We start from the raw sequence: 24,030 nt of genomic DNA, 5'->3' as shown, positions 1-24,030 counted from the left end.
TTCAACAATATCAATAAAATAATTTGTTTTCAGTGGAAATGAAAACAGTTTTCTGAGCAGCAATTTCACCTTTTACTTTTACATTTTTCTTTTTTTCATTTTATTTAAATGATGTTTTATGTATTTCTTTATGAGGCCTGCACTGTGGCTTAATCTGATATAAACTAAATAAATGATGGTCTCCAGTAGCTTTAAGGAATGTAGAAACAGCTTCATCCTGCCTTGTCTGAACTAATGAACTGTTGACTGATCAATGATGGCATCAGACTCATCACATACTGTAAATGTGAGAGTAGGAGGGAAAGTGAGTCCCTCACTTTGACTACAACTCTTACTCAAATACACCTGAGTAAACGAAGGTTCAGTTCTGTTTTTTTTTTTTTTTCTTTTAAATATCTTCTGTTCCCACACCTTTAATTTATAATTGTTTGTCTCAAAACAACTAAGACACTTTAATGAAAAAGAAAATAAAGTTGTAATGGACACTGGACCTTTGCATGATTGCACTTCTTTTCAAAGAATATGTTTTTTTAGAATTAATCGCTAGCGTCTTTAAACCAAACCCAGTTAAATGAGAGTCATATAGAGCGAGAAAAGAAGGCATTTATATACACAGTAGTCCCCTCGTCTTGGAATAACGCTCAGATGAACCTGGAAGGAGATATTTCACATGTAGCCTTTGCATTGCACCATATGGAAAAACATGAACATGAGCTTTTATTTTGGTACTTACGACGAATTTGGATATTAGCTAAATACTAAGTTTCACCCGTGACATTTAACATTTCGATGTAACATTTAGATGTAAATATCACATTTCGATTTTGATTTAGATCTAATATTTAACATTTTGATTTTGATTTAAGATTTAAATTTAACTTTTCGATTTAAATTTAAACTTAGATTTAAAATTTAGATTTAGAGTTAATATTTATATTTACATTTAGGATTTACATTTAGATTAACATTTTGATTTAAATATAACATTTTGATTTAACATTATGATTTTGATTTAATATTGACATATTTTTACGAGACAAAAAACATAATAAATTTCAAATATTGCTGTAAATCTGGTTAAAAGTAAGATTAAAAAAAAAAACATACCTTTTTCAAACATAGTTTGTTGCTAAATGTTGCAAAAAGTTGCTGTTTATTTTAGCATGCACAACTTTACAATCTGAACCCATAATAATTTAACTCCCATATATGGGTTTACAGTATATAGTATATACACTAGCATACGCAAGAAGTTGGAAGGTTTTATATAATTATTGGTTTAAAATATTGGCTTATTTGTTTAAAGTATTTATCTTGTATATTATAAACAGGTATTTATAGTTATTACGTTTAATCTCGTTGATATTTAAGAACAAAACCCGCCTCGCGCACTGGCTTCTCGTCTATTCTCGCGGTAACACAGGTGCAGCTCACGCGACTGGTTCCAGTAGTCACGTGGTCGTGTGACGGCTGTTGTGACCGTTTCCACGGCAACCACAAGCAGCTGTCAATCACGTGTTTCAGTCTGCAGTGAACGGTAAGTTCATTAGACTTTTCTGCTTTAATAAACAATGTTGTGTGTTCTAAGCTAACCTATGCTAACTGTTGGTCACTTTAAACTGTGTACGTTTAGCCTGCTGCTGCATTTCACTCTTTCTTTTCTTCTCATGTTGCCCTGGGTCTAATTAAGTTCTGCCCCCAAAGTAAAAGTAAAATCTACAAAAGGACAATAAAACTACACTAATATGACTGTAAAAGCATACAATGTATTTAGGAAAACACAAAAAATGACAGAAATCTATATTGGGAATAACAAATATACACAAAAAACACCAACAACACGATGCACACAAAAATGACTGCAGAACACAAAACAACAAAAATGACTCTAAAATACTCAAAATGGCAGAAAAATAGGTTAAACAACAAAAATCATACAAAAATACAGAAAATGACAACAAACATACACAAAATGACTCAAAACACACAATATGAGAGAAAATGTTCATTCAAAATAACAAAAATACACAGAAAAACAACAAAATACACAAGAAATGAATGAAAAATACTTAACAGGACAACACGCTGCACACAAAAATGAATGCAGAACACAAAATAACAAAAATGACTCAAAAAATATTCAAAATGGCAGAAAAATACAAACAAAACAATAACACATTAAATGAAAGGAAAATACAGAAAATGACATCAGAAGCACACACAATGACTCCAAAATACTCAAAATGGCAAAAAAAAAAAAAAAAAAAAACAACGGGAAAACACAAGCCTATAAAAATAACTCACAAAATAAAAATAAAAAAATAAAAATGACAAACATACACAAAATGACTCAAAAAACACCTAATATGATAACAAACAAAAAATGAGCAAAAACTTTCATTCAAAGTAACAAAAATACACAAAAAAACTATAAAATACGCAAGCAATGACTCCCAAATACTTAAAAAGATAACAGAAGCATGCAAAAACATGATTCCAAAAACACAAAATGTAAGGAAAATACAGAAAATGACAACAAACATACACAAAATGACTCAAAAAAACTCACAATATGAGAGAAAACGTTCATTCAAAATAACAAAAATATACAGAAAAACAACAAAATACACAAGAAATGACATAAAAATACTTAAAAGGACACAAAAATGACTCCATAACACTCTAAATTGCAGAAAAGCCACAGAATACACAAGAAATGACTAATAAATACTTAAAAGGACAACAAAAATACACAAAAAATGACTCCAAAAACACACAAAAAGACAAAAACGCCACAAAGCCTTTGTTATTTTCTCTATTAATGCTCAGATTAGTCATTATTCTAAATGCTGAAATGAATATCGTTTGTGGCCTCGCTGCGATTAATATAATATAATATATTCTATAGTTTTTTTTCCCAGAGCAGTGGGACAGACATGCAAACCACAGGAATTTATGGTGTTCTTTGTGAAAACCAGTCAGTCTGTGTGTGTGTGTAACAGGGTTGTGGTTTCCCTGACAACACAAACACACACACACACACACACACATACACACTTATAGTGCCCTTGCAGCGACACTGACCCACTGCTTTTCTCTGCAGTTAAACAACATGACTGAAGACGTGGATTGTCTGCAGTGCTCTGGTTTGTAGTTCCACAGGCAGCTTTTCTCTTCTCTGTTGTACATCCATCAATGTTTCTGTTATCTTACAGTCGCTCCTTCAAATCCTCACAGAGAGGAGCTGTGGATCGCACCCCTCGCCCCTTAAACCAGACCATTGTGACCTCCTCCTGGACGCTATGGATGCTCAGCTTGATCAGTTGCAGGTCTGTGTTTCTCCCCATGAATGGTTTAACCCTCCTACTATCATTGGGGTCAATTTGACCCCATTCATTGTTTATCAATAAAACATTTTTTTTTTTTTTGCTTTATATTTCATGACTTTTGCCAATTTGCTGAAATTGATAAAGCATAAAATTATCATCAGGGTTGTCACCAGCACTGTTGAGCATAGGGACCCCCGAATTTGTAACTTTGATCCCCTATGAAGCTATGTCGCCCCCTATGGTGTGTTTTCAGCAGCGTAGGGGGATTTTCTGTTGTTTTTTCCTTTTTTTTTTTTTTTTTTTTTTTTTTTTTTAAAGGATTTTTTTGGCTCTAGTGGCCTTTATATGACAGTTGCTTGACAGGAAAGGGGGTCAGAGAGAGCAGGGAATGACACGCAGGAAAGGGTCCCAGGCTGGGAATCGAACCTGGACCCGCTGCAGGTGAGGAGCTATGGCCTCTGTACATGGGGCGGGCGCTCTACCCACTGAGCTAAACACTGCCCCGTTTTTTCCTTTTTTAATCGGTACCGTCCTAATAATTGTTGCACACTTGGGCACAAAAGGGACTTCCAGGTGTGCGTAGGTTGTTTTTAGCTTATTTTTTAGTCTGAATAACCGAGAAACACATACAGACAATTTGCTCGGATGCTCCCGTCTTCACCCGAGGACCCCAAGGACGCCTACAGCCACTTAGCTGCCCCCGATGTTGCCTGTGTGAATCTTTTTCTTGCTAACCATAATCACCGTCCAATATAAACAGTGCGCTTCAACCAGACGTAGCGTGTAGCGGCACATGAACCTGCTCGTCATGTTTATAACTTACAACGGATCATTCTACATGCGTACGCACATATGTGAAAAAACGAAACAATTTTAGCTTTACTTCACTAAATTTGGCCCTCATACGTTTAAAAAAATTCCGCGGCGGTGGCACACGCTCACACTCCTCGCCATCCCCCTAAGTTGTGAAACTTTCCTGGTGAGATTCCTGTATCATTATGAAAAAAATGCAACGTGCTGAACGTATATTGCACGCATTGGTGTTCCTCTGAGGTCAGTTTGACGCTCAGCTGTTTTAACTGTGTAAAAACGTGTCTGTCTGTGTGTGACCCATGTGTGACCTTTACATCCCTACACCTGCAGGTGAACAGTTGATACTTTTGAGTAGATACATGACATGGGGGAAAGGAACCCCAATTTCCACTGGATGCGGCTCCACTGCGTTACGTCACCGCCGCGTCACCGGAGCTGATAGGTTTCCACTTTAGTCTATGTATTAATTTCCACTGGTTCATGTTTTACTGGTACAGTTTTATCTCTTCTCTGTTGGCTGTTGATAAAAACTGTGGCTATGACAAAACCAGTCTAACCTTCTTGTTCTCCTTTGTTAGGAACACTGACCTATTTATTTGTTTATTGTTGCGTTTATAACACATACATTTAACTGCGTTCTCGCGCGATTATATAAATATCGTGAGAACTGCTCTGTCTCGTGACGTCACAGTCGTTCAACCGGAGTGCACCGCGGCGCACTCAAAACGCAACCGGTGTGGATTACCGGATGCCAGACAGCGGGGAAAAACCGGATCGGTGCCGTGGCGCAGCGGAGACGTATCCAGTGGAAACCCCGGGTTACTGTCAATGAGGTTTTGGAACAGCTCTTTCACAGTGAAAGTGAGTATAGAGGATTTATAGTGAATAACCCCCAAATATGTTACAAAGGAGGAGATAAAAAACAAGTAAATACATATGTCAATCAATATGGTTCATTGTGTGAGGGTCATTAATGTGCACCCAGAACTTTAAAACTGAAAGTTTGACCTGATGGTGGTGCTGTAGGAAAGGTCATTTCATCACCACATACTCTAGTGGTTATTAATGTTGTCAGTAAATTTGAGAAGATTTGGATGAAAACCATTCATGATAAATTAATTCTAATTTAAAAGATTGTCCTGATGGTGGCGCTAGAGAACAGGTCAAGGTTTAATTATGTATTCAACAAATGAACAAAGTGTCTGACACAAACACTTGCTCAACAATTTTCTGAAAATCATTTCCTGGAGGCAAATGGTCAGATTGACCCCAAGGCTGAATGTGTTAGTAATATTTGAAGATTATATGATTGTTAAAAAAATTGTTGTATGTAAGTTGTTTTTGTTTTTGTTTTGTTTTTTGCAGGTGCCATCTAAGAAGTGTGAGCTGAGTTTTAGAGCTGATTGTTGTAACGATGCAGGTGAGGTGACAGTATGTTGATAAAACAAAGCTAATGCTCCTTTTAGAATTTGATTTTGATTCTTTTTTAATCAATTTTTAAGCAATTTTTTTTATTTATAGCTCCTCACAGGTGGAGCCTGTCTCCAAGCAAAGACACTGGGTTAGGGAGTACACGTCTCACCAATGATACTCCAATGTCTTGTTTTGAGCTGTTACAGACTCCACCAATGGAGCAGATCTCAGGTAGGATTCACCTGAAACACACACTACATACAACTAAGTATTGTTAGTAAAACCCATCTCTTCATAGAAACTTTCTGTGAATGAAACAGTAACAAAACAATGCCTGAACTTTCTTCATTTTAACAACATTTCAGCCACATCTTTTACATTTCAAACTCCCTGATCTGTTTTCTGCAGTTGTTAGACTTTAAGCAGACATGGGAAAGTGGCGGCTAGGGGCCACATGTGGCCCTCGAACTAAATTGAACGGCCCCCCAAAATAATAATACATAAAATGACAAGAAAAATGAAGAAAAGACAATTAAAATATAAAAAAATACTCTGAAAAGATACAAGATAACTAAAATAAACAAAAATAATGGGAAAAACACAATATTCAAAAAGAGAACAGAAATATAGCAAATACAAAGTGACTCCAAATACACAAGAAAACAACAACAAACATATAAAAAAAATCATTAAAAAAACACACACATATTGTGAACAACAATAATAACAAAATGTACAACAAATGACAAATACACAACACGATGCACACAAAAATGGCTGCAAAACGCAAAAGAACAAAAAAAGACTCCAAAAATACGCAAAAAACTACGACAAAAGCAGAAAACAACAAAAATGGCACACAAAAGGAAAATACAGAAAATGACAACAAACGTACACTTTGGGGATATGCTACGAAGCTAGATTACTTCCTATCGCGCTAACTTCCGGGATTTAATCAGTATGTGCTGTCCTACGAAGCTTGCTAATGTCTTACGAGGCTAAATCATTATGGTAACTTAGGCTGAACGACTAGCCTGGTCGGGACCAGGTTTTGTTCTGGCTAGGATTTTAGCGAGTGATAAAGCCCCGCCTCCTGACCAATCAGTTCTCTTAGAAAACGAGCTGCCCATTGTTAGAGGATCCTGGTTGGTGCAGATCTGACAGCTGCGTTTAGGAAAGAAAGATTATTAATAGATAAATGCTGTTCCTTTTTTCTTTAATTTCTTCATCCTGCTGCAAAAGCAGCATTTCTTTGGCTGCTCGTCCGTGATCCATACTTTCATCAGTGATTCTGTGATCGTATTCATGGTCTTCAGAAAGCCGTCCCCACCCACTTATCTCAAACATCCATAGAAGGCTTCACTAAACCTCGTCTCGTTCTCCTGCCTCAGCAAACGTGTTTGGGCTCACCCTGCAGTAAGAAAGGAGCAAATCACCCTCTAACGAACGATTGAGGGAATCAATGAAAACAACACTTTGGGCATGTGTATGAAGCCCTAATAGCACTTTTATCATGTTTAAAGCACAGAAAAGTCAGTTTAGCATAATGTACTCACATATTATATTTATGTGGAAGTGTAAACCATGGCACATTAATGTTGATTTAGCTCTTTTTCCTACCTAAAATCTGTGGCCCACTTAAGGTCAAACTGGTCCGTATTTGGCCCCTGAACTAAAATGAGTTCACCACCCCTGGCATAAACCGTAGTCCCATTTTCAACAAAGGGAACCTCGATAACAACCTACAAGAAAAATATCATTGACCTGATTTGCTGTCATAATAGCAAAACAATGACTTCTCCTTTCAGTCATTTCCAATCCAGTAAAGCCCTTCGTCTGACCATTAAAGCCACTTCACACACCAGTGTCAGTTCTTTTTACAGTGTAAAATCTTATCCAGGTGTTCTCTTTCCCAGATCTTCACATGGAGACTGAGAAGAATCAGGTCAGACGGTGGAGAGACGAGGACGAGTGTGAGAACCACAGAGAGCAGGTGATGTGGAGGCTGGAGAGGCTGCTTGGAGACGTCTGTAAAGAAAGACAAATGGCTGCAGAAACACTCCGTCCATCAGACAGCATCCTAACCGAGGACTATGTCAGACGATTCGCAGAGGAGATGTTGGAACCCACCGTGGCAGACGACGACGTCCAATCACAGCGCAGAGGGGAGGAGTCAGAAGGAACAGTAAAAGCACCAAGTGTTGAGAAAAGACCTTCAAATCCAAATAGTGCTGACACTGCAGCTACTGACTGGTCCCAGTTGAACACACCTGGTATGTAGAGCTGGGTGATATATCCAGATTCAAGATATATCAAGTTTTCTATTTTGGGGATATAAAAAATTACAATATTGCACCTTAGGTCTAGGAGCAACGGAGTGTAACACAACTAGTTGGAAAAGTGTAAAAAATATGAACAATTTATTTATAATTTCACAAATAGAGCAATTAAAATCTAATACACAAGTGCAAACGGTCATAAAACACTTTGGCAAAAACTCAACTAAGAACAACACCTTGTGATTCAAACAAAAGTGACAACTAAGAAAATCACAAGGTACAAAGGACTATATAAAAGTGTTAAGACAAAAAACACACATCAAAGGCAAGTGTGACACAAAACATTCTAGCAATCAAAAACTATCTTAGCACTTATGAAGTAACAACGTAACAAGGCAAACTGCTCGTCAGTGGCCCCGGGTGAGGGTGAATGAAGTCCTTTTAACTTCTGGGGCTGATTATATATATATATATATTTATTTTTGTTTGTTTTTTTTGCTTATTTTGTTATAAAACTACTTTTTTTAGGAGTTGCTGATTTCACTACTTCTCAGAACAGCATGAAAAGTTCAGTTTGATGGATTACTGAGCGTGTTCTAACTCAGACCTTCCCCTAAACAAGACACACTCACACATGCTGTCCTCTCGAGCTGGGGTTCTGAACCTTGGGCGACCACTGAACCCTAAGTTGCTCCCAGTGGTTGATCACTGCGACGTGTGAATGAGTTGATATTGTAAAGCGCTTTGGGACTACTTTAGTGTAGGCATAAAAGTACTATGTAAATCAAGTCTACTGATTATACTGAGGTCAGGGTTGCGAGACACTGGCTGTCCCTTAGAGCAGTGGTTCCCAAGCAGGGGTACGTGTACCCCTTGGGGTACAGAAGCACTTGTCAAGGGATACTCGGAAAGATTTATAAAAAAAAAAAATGGTATTTTAATTTGAAATTTAACCCAGAATTGTCTTTCTGGTCAGACTTTATTTGAAATAAAATTATCGAGATTTATATCGTATATTGCTATTTTGAGAAAAAATGTTGTGATATGAGTTTTGGTCCATTTTGCCCAGCCCTAGCTGTAAGGTACAGCAGAGAAAAGGTGTGTTCACAGAGAGAGCGTTACATTGGTTTTATCTTTATCAAGTTTGATCCTATTTTCTTGACCATGTTCTCACGGCTGATATGAAACAGTGTTTACAGTTTTATCTGGGGATTTTAATGAGAGGGCCATGTTTGTTTGTTGGTACTGTAGTGTGAGCTGTGATGAGCGGCTTTGATCCCATCAAAGCACAGACGACCTTTGATTCCCTTCTGTTGCTCTCCTCAGTCTCTCACAGGCTCTCTGAGGTTATTAAAGAGAACCCAACATTTCAATACAACAACAACAACAACAGCTGCTCTTCAAAGGCCAGATGTTTGGCAGGTATAGCACACAAACACTTACTAACAAACACTCGTGGGAATATTCACTCGACACGCTGTGTGCACACTTGTTGTTTTGCTCATTAGGAGTTCCTGTGATGAGTTTTTTTGACACGGTGTCCATTGACAGTGATGTTGATACGGTGTGCACAGAACAACTGAGGCAACACACTGACCAGAGAGCAGGTGAGGGAGAGTTGTCATGGAAACGAGCTTGTTCACTTTTCATTACTGGTTGATGCAGGGGTGTGAAACTCATTTTAGTTCAGGGGCCAAATACGGAGCCATTTGAGCTCAAGTGGGCCACAGATATTTTTTGTGGGAAAACAAGTAATTTCAACATTATTGTTCCATAGTTTGCACTTACATTACATTAAATGCAAAATATGTAAGAAACCGACCATATCCATGCAATAAGTGATAGATTTCAGTCGCTACAGGATCTTCACTTTACATTTCCTAAATTTTGTGACTTTTTATTTTAATAAAAGGGAAATATGTCATAATTTGAGTTTTTTTTCAAATCTTTAACATTAAAAGTGACTGCAATCATGCAATATAAGCACAGGGAAAACTGTGAGCCCCTGCAACTATAGTTGAATTTCATTCACACAATGATTCATGTTTCCTCTGTCATTTTTATTTTCTCTTACGGGCCGAATTGGATGCCCCAAAGGGCTGAATTTTGCCCCGGGCCTTGAGTTTGACACATATGGGTTAATAGGTGAATAATGTGACACCCAAACATTCTGTCTAACTGCATTTCTTTTGGTTAAAAAAAGTTTTTAATGCTTAAAAAGATAATATATGTAGTAACTTAGTATATATGCGCTCACATAATTGTTTTACTTACTACATACTTATGTAATGTATTCAGTTATTCAAAGTGTCTAAATATCATGTGGTGCGACTTTCTGGCCATGACTGCTGTTTTAAAATTACTCTAAATCTATTCACACTTGTTTTCTTATATTTGTTATGATAATCTGATTTTTGATATGTTATGCGTGATACCTATTCTCCCAAAGGATGGCGCTCTTTCCTTCCATCTGTCACAGACATGAAGGATCACAGTGAGCGTGACACACCTACATGTGCAGAGGATGAAGTTCAATCTGGAGCAGGTAAAACACAAACTAATGATGTGGTTTTTATTGATAAATCTCTTCTCGTCTTTTCTTCCAATAGTCCACAGATATTCTTCCAGACGTAGCAGAAGGTTTTCTCTTCATAAATCTCAACCAAACGGAAGAGAAACAATGAGGTGAAAGCTCTACTGCATACATGTCAAACTCAAGGTCCGGGGGCCAAAACCGGCCCTTTGAAGCATCCAATTTGGTCCCCAGGAGAAAGTAAAAATAACAGAGAAAACATGAATCATTGTGTAAATGAAACTCTACAATTTTCTTCAAATTGTGACATAATATTTAATATTTTATGATAATTCATTTTATTTAAAGGCGCCTTTCAGGTCACCCAAGGGCACTTTACAATAAAAAAAAACTGAATAATAAAAAGAGTGCAATACATTATAAAACAGAATAATACAAAAGAAAAAAAGAACATTGTCGGAGTAATTACGGAATGAGCTGAAACATTGAAACATTTTCCTTAATTAAATAGAAATTGGTCACAAAATCTAGGAAATTCTTACATATTTTATATTTTATATAGACGTAGAAGTGCAAACTATGACCCAATAATGTTGAAATTACTGGTTTCCTCGCATAAAATCTGCGGCCCAATTGATTTCTGTCTTTTTGAATTTTGAAAAAACAGTTTATTTCATTAATTACATTATTTCTTACATAATCATTAAATTTTTTTTCTCAAATTGTGACATAATATTTGATATTAAATAATAATGAATTTTATTTAAAAGTGCCTTTCAGGTCACCCAAGGGCACTTTACAATAAAAAAAACAGAATAATAAAAACAGTGCAATACATTATATAACAGAATAATACAAAAGAAAAACTAAAGAAAAAAACAGAGAAATTACAGAATGAGATTAAACATTGAAACATTTTCCTTAATTAAATACAAATTGGTCACAAAATCTAGGAAATGTAAAGATATCTGCCACTTATTGCTTGGATATAGTTGGTTTCTTAGATATTTTATATTTTATGTATACGTAGAAGTGTAAACTAATAATTGTGTGGCCCACTTGAGCTCAAACTGCTCCGTATTTGGCCCCTGAACATGAGTTTGACATTCCTGCTCTACTGCTTGAAGACAATTGTTTTTTGCACTAATATGACTCGTTGCCTCTGAACATTTCCCATCTATTTCTTTTGTACCGTTGTACACAGACTTGTGTCTTCTTTGAGTGATGAAGATGATGATGATGCTGATGAGCATGGCATTTATGACTGGAGCAGAATCTTCAGGACTGAGAGGAGATCTGATTGGATACAGATGAAAGAGCGACTCCTGGACCTGCAGCACGTAAGAACAAACCTGCTGCTACATTTCCAGTCTCTGAGCATGTGTTAGTGATCATTTGTTTATCTTATCTAATGAGATGGATTTATGGACTGGGAGAAAATGTGCTGGATTCAGTCTCTATAACAGGGGCCCCACAGTCATGAAATTCCTAAAGTTATGGAATTTGAAAAAATGATTTTCCAAGTCTTGAAAAGTCATGGAATAATTTAACTGTTTTGGAAAAGTTTTGGAAATATATCCTGTTTTCTTTTAATGTTTAAAATCCTACCTTCGCTGTTACTATGGGACGTTAAGCAAGTCCCTTATCACACCATGGGTTGTACATCGCTTTGAATAAACTAGTGCAGTGCTTGTAGGAAGTATGTATTTCTATAGAAAAGTTGTAGGTTCAGAAGCTTTTTCATGGATGTTAAATAAGGTTGTGTTTGAAGGTGGGACGTCAGGGGCATTTAGGTTTGTTGTGAAATGTGTAGAGTGATAACAATTGTGTTTTTATATATTAAAATGAATAAACTGTGAAAGGAGCTTTAACTCCTCTTTAATTCAGAATAAAAGTTAAATCCTCTCTAAACTGTCCAATAAGGTAAAACATTATATCGCACTAGAAATATGGACTTAGTTACATTTGAGTTTACATTTTATGAAATAATTCATCAACTGTATTATTGCAGTCCAAACAAATCCAACGTTGCACACCTTTGAACCAAAAGGCAGCCATGTTGAAAGTCTCAGCTCTGTCTGTCTCTGAGCCACAGACAGACAGACAGAGATTCCTGGCTTTATAGATAAATGTGTCTGCAAAATGAAATTGTAATCCTTTAAATTTATAGTTAAACATGATTTCACTTAGTTGTTGTTTATTCATTGTTACATTTAATAATTGATGCATTGTTATTTAAAAAATATTGCAAAATAGGTATAAATAACTTGAATATTTGCTACCAGTTGATTAAGAATTTATAACCGTGCCTTATAGATAGCCAATAGATAACTTACAAGCTGTTAATTAACAATTTATCAATGTATTTATGTTAATGATTTAAAACTATACCTTCTAAATTAGTAATACTAGGGCTGGCCGGTATGACCAAAAATGTATATCATGGTATTTTTCAAAATTCTAATGTTTTTATTTTGATTATTTGGCTTTTTGTCATATTTTCTGTTTCTCTCTTTCAGGTCGTGGGAGTTAAAGTTGGTGAGCTGCAGGATGAACTGGTGGAATCTAAGATGAGAGTGGCTACTCTGGAACAAATCTTGTCCACTAAAGAACTGCAGCTTGTGGATTTACAGCAGCGATGTGGAGCTGCTCAGACAGAGAGAGACGAACAGAACCAGGAGCTGCAGAACCTGATGACTCAGCACCTGGTAGAGCTGAGGAAAGCTGAGCAGGAAGTCCACTGCATGACGGTGCAGCACGTTCTCCTTAATCCACTGTTCAACTGTTCACGTGCATACTGGAGGTGACAGACTATAAACCCACGTTCTCTCATCACTGCTCAGGTTTTAAAGCAGGCTGAGGAGGAGAAAGTGACGACTTTAAAGGAGGAAACTCTTTCCCTCGCTCAACACATTGAATCGGTGCAAAGTTCACTTCAGGTGTGAACATGTAAAACACAACTTTACCAAAATTAAAACAACAAAAACAAACTCCAGGAATGTTTTTTTTAATTCCATCTTTACAGCTGAAAGATCAAGAAATATTCAAACTGAAGAATTCTCTGCAGCAGGACAAAGAAAAGGCAAAGGAACGAGAAGAGGAGCTGAAAGTAGAGGCTTTAGACAAGGTACGTGTGTATTCAACTTAAACTGCAGCTTTAATGATCAAATTTCAATTACAATTAATCACAATGAATTAAACAACTCCAAAAAACTTAACCTTCCTCTAGCTTTTTGTTAGCATGTCTTTTGATAACAGATCAGTTTTGACCCATGTCCTAAATCAGCTGTAAAATACATTAAAAACATTATCTATCATCTAATTTGTTTTCTAATCTCGTGGTTACCTTGTTAGGCTTCCTAATCGATGAACTTATTAGTATTCATGTTTTTGGTGTGAGCATCTGCAGTATACCCTTAGATTTAAATAGTTTTTTAAATGGTAAAATGATCCTCAAGAAAACAGACAGGTAGTGGGCAAAGTTGTGTTTAATTTAATTGTAAATGACAGTTTTTATATCATTTCCATGCCAATTACAATTACAAAGTCCATTATCTGAACTCATTTACAATTCAATTACAATTACAACAGCAACAGATTTTTTCCAATTGTAATTATAAATACGTCACTATTTATCAATTATGCGGTTACAATTATAATTGACCGAAATCTGACATCCTGTCATGTCATCCCATCAACTCTGCAACAACTAAACCTTGTCCATCAGTGAATAGTTTTTTTTTGTCACTGATGACAATTTGCTGCTGTATCAAAAATCTGGTTGGTCCTCCATACAGCCCAGAACAAATACTCACTTCATGTTATTCATCTATAAAACACTGCTTAAGAAACTTCTCTTTTCTCACTAAAACGAAACAACTTCAAAACACAATCCAGCAGCCATCTAACCTTAGACATTCCATTCATACGTACAAATGATTTTTATTTCAAAGATTAGAAATAGATGAAAATAAATAAACAAATGGGGCAAAAAAAAAGAACCTCAATAAAATAAAATACAGCCAGCGAAATGCAAAATGCAATAAAATTAACTAAATTGACAGTACAAACACATACACCTATTGAGCTATTAAGAAAAACTGAACAAAACAAACAAAATAATAACAAAACAAAAAAATAACAAAATGAACAGGTGCCAGTAACATCAATGAGATTTACAAAGAAAACAAAACTTTAAACTGCATTATATTCATACTTTGTTTATTTGTTTCATCTAGATTGTTCAAGATTGGAAATACACATACTTTTAAACAGGATAAATTTGTCGGAGCATAACGTTTTCAAGTTTAGTTTTTCTCTAAAGTTCTGTAAGTTTTTGCATATTTTATACGTTGTCTGTGAAGTCTTAAATTCTACTAGAACCCCAAATTTGAAGGTGTCTAAAACTGTACATATGTGTGCTCATAATATCCTACATTCTTACTTTTTTCTTGTGTGTTTAGTGTTTGGAAGGTGGTTTTGTGCAGATTTTGTGATCAAGATTAGATTAAACAAAATTAAAATAAACTGCCTGACATGCTTGGTGTCTCAGGTTTACAAAGCAGTAGAAGAAGAGAGGATCAAATGGGAGAGTGAGAAAGTGGAGGCAGTACGGATGCATTGTGGGAAGCTGGAGGAACGCCATGAAAAGCTCACGGAACGTCTGAAGTGTGAAATACAGCAGGAGAAGAGCAAAGCATGGGATTTTCAGCGAAAAGTAGCAGAACTAACTGCAGTAAGTAGCAGAACTGTACAATCTCAACGCAATCTCACTTTGGAGCTCCTACTGTAGTAGTTACATGACTTTTTTTTTTTATTTGATAGAAAATTGAGGATTTGGAAAGTCAACACAGTGCTCAGCAGATAAAGCAGAAGTCTGAGTGGGCCATTATTTACACTTCACTGAGAGAGCAGCACCAGAGATCTCTGAGACACATGGAGGAGGTGATGAAAAACAAACTAAACCAAGGCTTTTTTTAAAACATAAATCGATATATTTTCCTGTGCAACATGCATTTCACAGCATGCCTGTCAAAAAAATTTTTCAAAATAAAAGACAAGTCCAACATTAAGTATTTATTTATTATATTTTTTGGCCAGCTTTCTGCGACCCACCCAGTACAGGTCCGCGACCCACTTTTGGGTCCAACCCACCAGTTGAGATTCACTGAACTGACCAATACTCATACAGGCATGAGGTGTTGAAATGACAATGGTCTTCTGTTACTTGATTGAAATTGTATTCAGGTACAAGTAAGTCATACATAAAATAACACCAATGAATGAAATTAAAATAAATAAATTCTCAGGCTCTAAGTATAGCTACATTTATTACCTCTAAGTTAACAACATAATAGCATAGGCGGAGTTTGAGATTCTTGCCAGGAGGGGCAAAAGAAAAAATAGAACTAAATATATAGATCATCTTGAGATCCGCACCAACCACAATGTGTGTCACATATACAATAAAGCAAAAATGATTAGTAATATAATTGATAATGGTGACGACAAAACTTTGCGTCGACGCGTCGTTTAATGTTGTAAATTCATGATCAAATCAGGGCGGCGGCTGCTTTCTGCTTCATTTTTGCTGCAGTACTATAACATGAACTGCTGGGGGCAGTGTCGCTTCATCATTTACATTGTGAAGAAGAATTGCGCAACAAAAGAAGAACCAACCTAAAGTCTCAAAAGTTTGGGATCATTTCACAGAAAACTTATACTACACACCTTGTATTTTTAAAAGAACAAATGAATTCATACATATTTTGTACAATCACTGTGTTTTATGGCACTTAAAATATTTGTATATTATGTACATTATATTAAGAATTTTATTTTTTTGAATGAATTTGGGGAAACTTTAATGAGAACCTTTGACCCCCCTAAAAAAAATAAAAAAAATTGGCCTTTGCATAGTAGGTATAATAAGTAGAAAGCCCAACGTGAAGCTAAGCATGTGGCTGGACTTTGATCAGAAATGGCACGACTAAGAACATATTGAATATGTTCAAAAATGAAATGAAAATGAAAAAAATAATCACGAAAATTAATAATTTACCCATAAAAGCAACTCAATTAGAGTGACGTGAGTACTTGTAATCCAATACTTTCTCATCTGCCTGTGGTCACAGCAACAGCAGGAAACGGAGCTGCGTCTCAAACAGGAAGTTGAGCTGTTGAAGAAGGAGAGCGACAGCCTCCGATCATCTCTGCAGGAGAAGCAGAGCAATCACAACCACAGCATGGCTGAACTGGAGCAGAATCACAGAGACTGGGCCCAGCAGGTGGAAGCAGAGTGCCAACATCTCCAGATCCTGCTGCAGCACAGTGGACACGAACCAAGTGTTGAGGAACCTCACAGGTAATCAATTATTCTTCATCACAGACTTGAGAAATGATGGGAGTTGTGGTGTAACTGATGATGCTTCTGTCTGTGTGCAGTTTATCAGCAGAAGACGTTCTTACGCACCTGAAAACTCTCAGAGGGAAGTTTAAGCTGTTTATCAGACGACTTTACCAACAGCTGGAATCACAGAGACAGATCAGTGAGCATTTAGAGAAAAACAAGGTGCAGCATCTGCTTCTTATGCCTCACATCAGGGTTGTGGTCAATTACATTTTTAAATTACTATCACATCTTAAATTATCAATGTTCAATTACAACTAAAATTATTTTTCCTTTTAAAGTAAAATACAAATACTAAAGATCAATTATAACTAATCACAATTACTGAGCCTAAAAAAGCCTAAATAAGTCCATAAAACCTAACCTTCCTCTTGAGCTTTACGTTAGCATCTCTTATGATAACGGGTCAGTTTTGACCCATGTCTTAAATCAGCTGTAAAATACACTAATTAATATCATTTATCATCTGATTTGTTTCTCATCTCTTGGTTACCTTATTAAGCTTTCTAATCAATTAAAATATTGATATTAATATTTTTGGTGTGGGCATCTAAGCCTTATTTTGTCAGATACCCCTAGATTTAATTTTTTTTTAATTGGTAAACGTGATATTAAACATATTTTAATAATTGTGACGTATGTGTAAGACATAAAACTGTAACTCGGTTCCCCAGTTTTGCATTTAATTATATTGTAAATGACAATTTTTATAGGATTTCCATGCAAATTACAATTACAAAGTCAATTATTGGAATTCAGCAACAGATTTTTCCAGTTATAATTACAATTATGTCACAATTGTAATTAATTATCAATTACAACTATAATTGACCCCAACCCTGGTTCTCATCACTACACACATAAATATAACCCTGCAAGATCATGTTTTTTTTGTTTTTTTTAGGAGCGAGAGCTGCAAATTCAAAAGCAACAGTTAAGGACGGAGAGAGATGAAGCTGTGGATTTTATCAAAGAGCGTCTCATTCAAGTATGAACAGAAAAAATGACATCATCGCTGCTATGAAGCGCCAATTTTTAAGTTACACATTCCAAAATAAACAGCAACATTTAGCAACGAACCAAGTTTAAAGTTACTAAAATTTGACCAGATTTACAGCAATATTTGTGATATTTTTTTTCTCGTAAAATACAATGTCAATGTTAAATCTAAATGTCACGTGTGAAACTAAATATTTAGCCATTATGCAAATTCACCTGAAGTACCAAAATAAAAGCTCATTTAGATGTAACATTTAGCATTTAGATTTAACTTTTATATTTAAATGTCACATTTAGATTTTAACATTTAGATTTAGATTTAATATTTAACATTTAGAATTAGCATTTAGATTTAACGTTGACATTATATTTTTAATAGAAAAGTAAGTGTCACAAATTTCACAAATATTGCTGTAAATATGGTCAAAAGTTACATAAAAAATTAATTTGCAACTTTACAATTGGCGCCCCATACGCTGCTGGTTTATAGTAACTGGTTTCCTTGTGGGGGTCTTTGCAGGAGCACATTGAGGAGTTGAGCCATCTGAAGAAGGTCCACGTGCAGGATGGAGGTGCCCAGGGAGAAGAAGGAGTAGCAGCGTCCCTACGGAGGCAGCTGAAGGCCAAAGACGTGGAGCTGAGGCAGGTTCAGAGGAGCATGTCTCAGTGGAAACAACAAACTGCAGCTCGACTGGCACGCAGGTTTGAAGAAGAGCTGACATCAGAACTGGAAAGGTACTTCAGGAAAGTCTTGGAGTTTATGGAATTTCTATTTTACATTGAAAAATATTCATTGCTCAGCAGTTTATTTGGTGTTTGATCCACTTCCTGTGCAAATCTCAGGTGCAAGACAAAGCTGTTCAGGGACAGGTAATATTTCACCCTGTCTAAGGCGGGGGTTCTCAACCTTGGGGTCAGGACCTCATTTGGGGTTGTGAGACACAATATTTTTTGAACCCTTTGAGCCCGTTTTTGCTCATTTTTTACCCTTTCTTGTAACTACACCAAACTTGCCATATTTGACCCTATTTCCATCACTTTTTCTTGCCATATTTTTGCTCCTTTTAATACATTTTTGCTACATTACTCCCATTTCTGCCACTTCTCAGTCAAACTTCAAACCTTTTCTGCACATTTTCAGCACCTTTAAACCCTTTTCACCACTTTTCCACCTTTTGTCACACATTATTGTCACTTTTAACCTCTTCATATTTCATATTTCATGCTTGTTTTGCCAATTTAACCAAATTCACATTTTTTCATGCCCATTATTTACCAGTTTAAACTAATTATTCCAATATTGACATAGAACCCTTTTTACTATTTTTCGGTCTGTTTTTGCCCACTCTAATTTGCAACTTTTAACCAATTTTTATTGTTTTTAAAATCCAATTTCACCACCTTTTCCATCATTTTTAATCATTTTTAACCCATTTTATTTTTGAATAAAACAAGGATTTACATCTGTTAGATGACTATATACTATGGCACAAATAATAATAAACTTCCTGGATAACAGTGGATATTATTCAGATAAATAAATAAATGTTATTATCACAGATTCATAGAACAATGGACCATAATTTTGCTGACTTTACCAAAAATCTCCCCCCTTTATTCGCCCTTATAGATGGTCCTGTCTCCACATGACTATTCTTCAATGTTCATGTCTGTGTTCAACCACCTATTAGCTACAGTGGGGGGGGGGGGGGGGGCCCTGGTCTCTGGTCTCTGGAACCTTTTTTTGGGGGGTCACAGGCTGAGAACCACTGGCCTAAGGCATCGATGACAAACATTTGTCCATGTCAGAGCATGTGGTCGTCACCACTCACTGCATCGTGATGTTTAGACCCAAACAAAACCATCATCTCAGCTCATCTCAGATCAACCATTAACCTTCTATAGCTGCTTGTTCTTCAGGAACTCCAACTAACCCGTCACTAATCACTGAGGACTGTAGGAGGAAACCCACACATGCATGCCTCCGCTCACAAGTCCTTCTTTAAGTTTAAACTGATGTTTGTTTTCCAGAAAAATCCCAAAGCAGAACAAACGTCAGCCGGCTGAAGCAGAAATGTCAGCGGCTGCAAAGGTAAACGTTTAGTTATTCACAGTGAGAATGTTAGGTGATGATAATGGATGTTTGTCCTTAAAAAGAGCCATCATGTAAAAACTCATTTTTCTTTCATTTGAGACAGAAATTCATTTAAAACAGCATATTCTATATCACTGTTCAAAATGTATACGAATGACAAAATAAATCTAAATGCAAATGTGAAATCTAAATGTAAATGTTAAATCTACATCTAAATGTTAAATCTAAATCTAAATGTAAATGTTAAATCTACATCTAAATGTTAAATCAGTGGCCAAGTGTAAAGCTAAATGACATAGATTTGCTGAGAGTACCGGCATGCTGTATGTCAACTCACTTTTACCAGTGATAAAGACACTGAGGATGCAGAAGACCTTGGAGGGTGGGGTATGTGGAGTGTAGGCGGGGCCGTGTGATTGTCAGGCGCTGACCTGCCCACTTTATATAATTTCTAAATAGTTAGGCGTCCGATTTAATATTTAGATTAGATTTATTTTTCATGTTTACACATTTTTACAATGATATAAAACATGCTATTCTATATGAATTTGTCTTAAATGAAAGAAAAATGAGCTAAATGTGAGGAAAGTGAGCCAAATGTTCACAATTGTTTGGTTATGAAACAGTGACCAAGTTTTTATATTCGGTACCCCAGATTTAGATTTACATTTATTTTTCATGTTTACACATTTTTAACAATGAAATAAAATATGTCGTTATACGTGAATTTTTCAAAAATTGAAAGAAAAATAAGTTAAATGTGATGAAAGTGAGCTAAATGTGTCGGCTATGAAACAGTGACAGTTTTTAAATTCGGCACCCCAGATTAAACATTTAGATTTAACATTTAGATTTATTTTTCATGTTGACATATTTTTAAAAATGCTCTTTTACGAGAATTTGTCTCAAATGAAAGAAAAATTAGCTAAATGTTTCATTCTGCACCCCAGATTTAACATTTAGATTTAGATTGAACATTTAGATTTAGATTTAGCATTTAGATTTACATTTATTTTTCATGTTAACACATTTTTAACAATGATTTAGAACATGCAGTTTTATGTGTATTTGTTTTAAATGAAATTAAAATGAGCTAAATGTTTAAAATATGTCGGCTATGAAACAGTGAGGGAGTTTTCACATTAAGCACCCGTTTGTCCCCTCAGCAGGACTCTGCAGTGGGCCCCTCCTCTCCTCACGTTGTGGACTCTGTGGTCTCCTACAGTCCTGTAGACATGGCCTCGTTCAGGCTTCTGCGTCACCTGCAGATGAGAGTCAGACAGTTACGGCAGGAGAGCCACACCTTCACATGGAGCTCATCAGATCCTCCACACACAGGTTCAGTGGATCTGTTAGGATCTCACCCTAAATCTGTGAGTACCTGCTGTTCTTTCACAATAAAGGCTGCACGTACAAGCATGCTACATCATTCGTTTTTCATTATGTAACAAAAACATGCAAAACAAAAAAACAATCATTATCTAATATTTGTTTCCAAAATAAAAATTAAACGGAAAATGCCTTGTTTTTCAAGTTCAAGCTCTTTTGCTTTGGTACAGAAAACGAAAAACCGAAAACGAACACCTTTATTTGTTTTCTCCGTTACCGATTAGCCAAAGTACGTGACCTGGAAGTGAAGCGATATCTTTAGCTCTGCATCACTTAGGAATCTCTAAATCATCCGAAATGTCTGTGAGGAGGTTCTGTGCCCGATACCAGCTAAAGCACAGTTGGAAGCAGTGATCTTGTCATGCCGAACTGCCGTTAGCATAGCCGTTAGCGTCGGATGAGAGTACAGTTTCGGGTCACGTGCTTTGGCCAATCGGTAATGGAGAAAATGGATAAAGATGTTTGTTTACGGTTTTCGGTACGGAAGCAAAAGAGCTTGAATTTGAAAAACAAGGCGTTTTCCGTTTTTTCATTTTGGTTTTGGAAACAAATCAAATAACGAGTGTGTTTTTTTTGTTTTTCATGTTTTTGCTACATAATGAAAAACGAATGAACGAATGATACACGGATTTCATGCGAATAGGGCTTAAGTTTTAGCTTTCTATACATATTATACCATATTATTGGGGAGTGGTGGCCTAGTGGTTAAGGACGCTGGGTTTGTAATCGGAGGGTTGCTGGTTCAAGCCTCACCTGGGCCGTCACTGTGGGATGTTGAACAAGTCCCTTTACCCCAGACGCTGCAAAATGGCTGCCCACTGCACCTCAGGGATGGGTTAAATGCAGAGGACGAATACCATTAATGTAATAACATTACATGGCCAATTAAAGGGCAAAGCCCCTCTTTAATCATAGTTATGTATAAGGCGATATGGACCAAAACTCACATCTCAGTATTTTTTCTCTATCTTATCTTGATATTTTTAACTCAATAAAGTCTGACCAGAAAGACAATTCTGGGTTAAATTTGCTGATAAAAAATGCCACACAGGCACATTTATTAACAAACAGCTGCACAATATGTGTCACTTTTGTCTTTTTCCCCTCGAAGGGGAGTGTGTTCTGTAGTGTGGCTTGTTTAGATGAAGGTCTGGGTTAGGATGCACTCAGTAATCAATCTAACTGTACTTTTCATAATGTTCTTAAAGGTAGTGAAAGCAGCGACTCCTAAAACCAGTATTTTAATACAAAATTAGCTAGAAATTATGTATCTTAGAAATATGGAAAAATTGAAAACAAGGACACTGTTTGACTGTACTCTACTAAAAAATATTAATTTACTTGTAGGATGTGATTTGTACTGTGTGATTGTATAAATAAAAATAAAGTTGAAAAAATATAGAAATATTTTGATATAGGCGATATTGTCATTTTCTATATGGCCAAAGTAGAAAACTCCATATATCTTGAATCATGATATAGTGCCCAACCCTAGTTATGTATTGAGTTAATTATGTCCAATCTTTGTCTTTACTGATGTATCTTCCAGAGCACGAGCCAATCATCAACCAGGACAGCCTCGAGCGAAGGACGTAGAACCTCGAAGCACCAGTGATGTAACGTTTGAATAAACGTGTAAAGTTTTTATTTCTAAAACCACCTGTGGTCACAGATATGACTGAGGTCAGGTGTGCTGAGTGATTAACAAACAGGTCACGGTGACAAATGACAACGTGGTCATAAGTCCATGTTTCTCCAGGTTACAGCTCATTTTATGGCGTGCACTTTCTAAGAACTATGAAGAGATGAATCGGCACTTCTCTGCAGGCTGAGGATCATGTGAGTCATGCCTCACACGATGCTAACAAAAACGTGTAGCTAACGTTTGAAAACTCATAATCATCCTCTCTGTGGCTGAAGAAAATACAGTTAGAATCAGTTTCTTAATAAACAAATTCTGCAGGATCACAAGCTTCCCATAGGGCTGGGGTCAATTATCATTGTAATTGTGTAATTGATTATGAATTACAATTATGGCATAATAGATAGAATTGTAAAAAATCGGTTGCTGTCGTAATCGTAATTAAATTGTAATATAGTTCAGATGATTGACTGTAATTGTAATTGCCATGAAAATTCTATAAAAATTGCCATTTATAATTTAACGCTGAACTGGGGAACCATGTTACAGTTCTATGTACAGTTCTACACATATGTAGTTAATAACTATTAAAATCTGTTTTATATCAAGTTTTCCCACATTTTACCATTTGAAAAAATTGAAATCGAGGGGTACACTGATCAGGGTTGGGGTCAATTACATTTTTCAGTTATAATTACCCAAGTTCAATTACAATTACAATGATCAGCATTTTCACTAATTACAATTAGTTTTTTATCCTCAGAAAGTCAATTACAATTACGTTCTCAATTACTGAAGTTCAATTACAATTAATCACAATTACTGAGCCTGAAATTAATAACCTCATAAAAGTTAACCTTCCTCTTTTGTTAGCTTTCTGTTAGCATCTCTTATGATAACAGGTCCTAAATCAGCTGTAAAATACACTAAACACAAATATCTATCATCTCATATTTATTCTATCTATTGATTACCTTATTAGGCTTCTTAATCAATGAAAATATAGGTTTTTAATATTTTTGGTGTGGGCGTCTGAGCCTTTTTAGTGTCAGTATACCCCTAGATTTATATTGTTTTTAAATGGTAAAATGTGGGAAAGTTTGCTATGAAACATACTTTAATAATTGTT

The 24,030-nt window shown here is 36.0% G+C and overlaps 1 protein-coding gene across 1 annotated transcript; it reads left to right on the top strand.

Annotated features, from left to right (window-relative positions):
- The first annotated feature begins 1,457 nt into the window (after positions 1-1,457).
- LOC114470255 (spindle pole body component 110) lies at positions 1,458-23,258 on the top strand. Its single transcript, XM_028458330.1, has 23 exons — positions 1,458-1,537; positions 3,104-3,146; positions 3,238-3,329; positions 5,508-5,562; positions 5,664-5,786; positions 7,472-7,828; positions 9,161-9,256; positions 9,343-9,441; positions 10,284-10,379; positions 10,444-10,519; positions 11,572-11,707; positions 12,887-13,117; positions 13,211-13,306; positions 13,393-13,494; positions 14,920-15,102; positions 15,192-15,311; positions 16,502-16,731; positions 16,812-16,938; positions 17,681-17,764; positions 18,296-18,510; positions 19,807-19,867; positions 21,037-21,243; positions 22,809-23,258. Exons 2-23 carry the CDS (start codon positions 3,113-3,115, stop codon positions 22,872-22,874), a joined length of 2,886 nt encoding a protein of 961 aa, XP_028314131.1. The 5' UTR covers positions 1,458-1,537; positions 3,104-3,112; the 3' UTR covers positions 22,875-23,258.
- Positions 23,259-24,030: the final 772 nt, after the last annotated feature.

Source organism: Gouania willdenowi, chromosome 9, assembly GCF_900634775.1.
Source record: "Gouania willdenowi chromosome 9, fGouWil2.1, whole genome shotgun sequence".
Lineage (NCBI taxonomy): Eukaryota > Metazoa > Chordata > Actinopteri > Blenniiformes > Gobiesocidae > Gouania > Gouania willdenowi.
The sequence above is the reverse complement of the archived record's forward strand: the minus strand, read 5'-3'. Positions and strand labels throughout refer to the sequence as shown.